The sequence below is a fragment of the Stegastes partitus genome, unplaced genomic scaffold (assembly GCF_000690725.1).
Source record: "Stegastes partitus isolate 25-593 unplaced genomic scaffold, Stegastes_partitus-1.0.2 Scaffold709, whole genome shotgun sequence".
NCBI classification, from domain to species: Eukaryota; Metazoa; Chordata; class Actinopteri; family Pomacentridae; genus Stegastes; species Stegastes partitus.
Window position 1 is genome coordinate 153679 of NW_007578440.1, and position 3177 is coordinate 156855.

The 3177-nt window shown below is 40.6% G+C and overlaps 1 protein-coding gene across 1 annotated transcript in view; it reads right to left on the bottom strand.

Annotated features, from left to right (window-relative positions):
* shank3a (SH3 and multiple ankyrin repeat domains 3a) overlaps positions 1 to 3177 on the bottom strand; it is a 185339-nt gene that overhangs the window by 144877 nt on the left and 37285 nt on the right. The window contains exon 3 of the mRNA XM_008291012.1: positions 572 to 643. Within this exon, the coding sequence (XP_008289234.1) occupies positions 572 to 643 (72 nt within the window). The remainder of the gene's footprint in view (positions 1 to 571; positions 644 to 3177) is intronic.

Sequence of the window (3177 nt, forward strand, 5' to 3'; positions counted from 1 at the left end):
GCCGCCACCATTCTGTGCATTGCTGCTGTTGTCTGGTACCTCCAGTACCCAAGATATCTATGGTACTGTAGGTATCATGTAAAAAAGTAGTCACATCTTTTGGCATTGACTTAGTACAGAAGCATCGGTTCTTGTGACGTGTACAGATCAATGAATTAAAGGAAAAACTTGAAAATGTCACTGGATGATGTCAGTATGAAAATGATGCCTTTCACTGTCACCACATCTCAACACAACTAGACACCTACACATGCAAACCAATGTCACAGTCAACCCTCTCCACCACCGCCATCAGCAACAAAACTCCAAATGAGGGAATTTCTTCTGAACCAGCGGTGTTCCTTCCTCCAGTGGGGACACTTTGATAATCAATGCCAAGGATTACTGAAACTGTTACCGGCTTAAAGTGGCTCAAGTCTTTACTAAGACATCATGGCACCGTGCTCTCTCCAAGATATGGAGTTTCATGTACCGCATTGCATTTGTACACAAAGTTGCTTGAACAAAAAAAAACAAAAAAAAAAGCTCTTTAGATGTCAAAATGACAGAGTTTGCAGCTGTTTGGTCTTACCTTGGTGTGGAGCTTTGACAACTGCTTTTCATCCAGGTAGGTCTGAGTGTAGACGCGTCTTTTGTAGCGGAACTGCAACAAAAGAACAAGCTGTAAGAGGAAGGGCAGCTTTTACCTTCTCTTTTTTGTTTGTGTCATGACTACTTAACAAGGATACCGGACATAAAAAAGTAAATAATTAAAGCGTTAATTAAAGTCGTTCCAAATAAATTCGCCACACATCATCAGCTCCCAAGACCAAACTGTGCAAAAAAATAATTAATGTTTTTTATTAGTTTGTCCAATGAGTGAGAAAACACAAGAGAGGAGATACAGAGGCAGAGATTTTGAGTCATTTAATAACTTTTCAACGTCGTTAGGGGACCAAATGCCTCCCTGTATACGGCTGTCATCTCTCTCCAGCGCTCCTGCTTGTCATCTTTTCCACATATTACATTTTGCTTGAAAAGCCCACTTCCTTGAAGCTGGAGTATAAAATATAAATTGCGAAACAAAACTGAAAAAAAAAAAAAAAAAGAGGTTTCCAATTTCGACTAAATAAACGCGCAGGAAGAACACTGGGTTTGACAGATCACACAACAAGTGGATTCATTTATTAAAGAGATTGTGTGTTTTTTTTCCCCACAATTTCAGTAAAACTCTTCTTTTCCACTGGGAATATAAATTTATCATGTCAAAAAGTTAATGCAAGATAAACAAAACAGAAGCTGGTATACTCTGATGGACAGACGTTAATTGCATTTTACCGATTTCAAAAACACAGCATGGAAGGAAAAATTAAAAGTTAATGGACAGGAGGGTGCAGTTATTACCTCCTACTGGGGCTTTAATAAGGTTGATCTGACCAAAAGTCACAACTCAAATTAGGCAATAAAAAACTGTGACACTGTTAAGCTAAAAATTAGTCCCATCATTTAGGTTACTGTCATTTTTTATTTTATTTTTTTTTACTCGGGATGATCTCTTACTGAGTGAAATGACTCAGAAGTATCTCAGTGGTAGACGTGATAAGAGCGGGTCGAACTCAGTAAATGTTAAGGGAAGGTGCCTCAGTGCTTTATTTCTTATCTCCTTTAGTGAAGGAGACACTGGACCATTTTCACGAAAGAAAAGAAGATAATGCTGTCCCACGGTGCCTTCGGCGTCGCCATTTCAGGTACAATCAATTCAACATTTCAAGGTGTTGTGTTCGCGTTTAAGTTACTATATGTATAAACATGTACTCAAATCAGAATCCAGCATTAACCATAACACAAAGATATTTAGTTTATAATACAGCATGGTCACACCTTAAGCATGTTGTGCCCAGTAGTATCAGTACATGTTATTCCTATCTTGCAAAAATGTAACTACAGTCGTGACTNCTATCACAGGGCTACACTTAGAGACAGACAACCAAACATTCACACCTACGGACAATTTAGAATCACCAATTAACCTCAACATGTTTTTGGACTTGTGGGAGGAAGTCGGAGAACCCGGAGAGAACCCACGCTGCACGGGGAGAACATGCAAACTCCTGGCAGAAAGATCCCGGGTGTCCTCACCGGGACGCGAACTGGCGACGTTCTTGCTGCAAGACAACAGTGGTAACCACTGCTCCACCTTGCAGGCCCTCAATGCAACTAAACAACCACAAATAAAGTTGCATTTAACTTTGTATTTTACCTGTAGAGATGCTTTCATTAAAATTTCACAATGTGTATACTAGAATAGTGACAAAACCTAATGACATTGAAATTCCTGCATTCTTGATACAAGATCATCAATCAAGTGAATGTATTTCAATAAAATACACACAGTGTGCTAATACACACGCCGTTCTATTTTTACATACTGAACGGTAATGATGGAACAGTATCGGCGGCACACAGCCCAAGTTATGAGCACGACCCTAAACCAGGTATTACTGTGTGTGGAGCAGATGCAGCTGTTGCAATCCACCAACAAAACAAGGTAACTGGTCAGGATGTGAACATCCTGATTGTCCAAATCAAAGAAAGTATTTCCATATTAAATCTCGATGTTGTCTGTGAAGACTCTCAGTCATCCAGCTCATGGTTATTCTCATAGATTATTCGTAGCAACTGGACTTGCATGAGTTCCTTGAAGACGTTTCACCTCTCATCCAAGAGGCTTCATCAGATGGTTTGAGAGAGGGGTGAAAGAAGCCATCTATGTCCAACTGGAAAGACCATCCCTCAACAGAGGTGGAGGTCTGAGGCATCACCTCTCACCTGTTTACAACTCTGTCCTAAGATCTCTCCCCAGGAAGATGAAACCACCATTCATAGCCACAAAAGACCCTAACGAACCCCATTGTGGCAGGGGGAGCACTAACGACTCACATAACGAGGGGGAGGAGCAACAAACCAAAACTAAAACTACCAAAGCTCAGGTGTTAATGGATCCTTAAAGATATAAGTATCTGGAACTCCCAACTCGTCAGTCAGAACTGATGAAGCCTCTTGGATGAGAGGTTAAAACGTCTTCAAGGAATTAATCTATGATTAAACTACGAGAAAAATCTCTATGTTCCACAATCGCACTGCGGCTGCATTTGCCGCCACCATTCTGTGCATTGTTGCTGTTGTCTGGTACCTCCA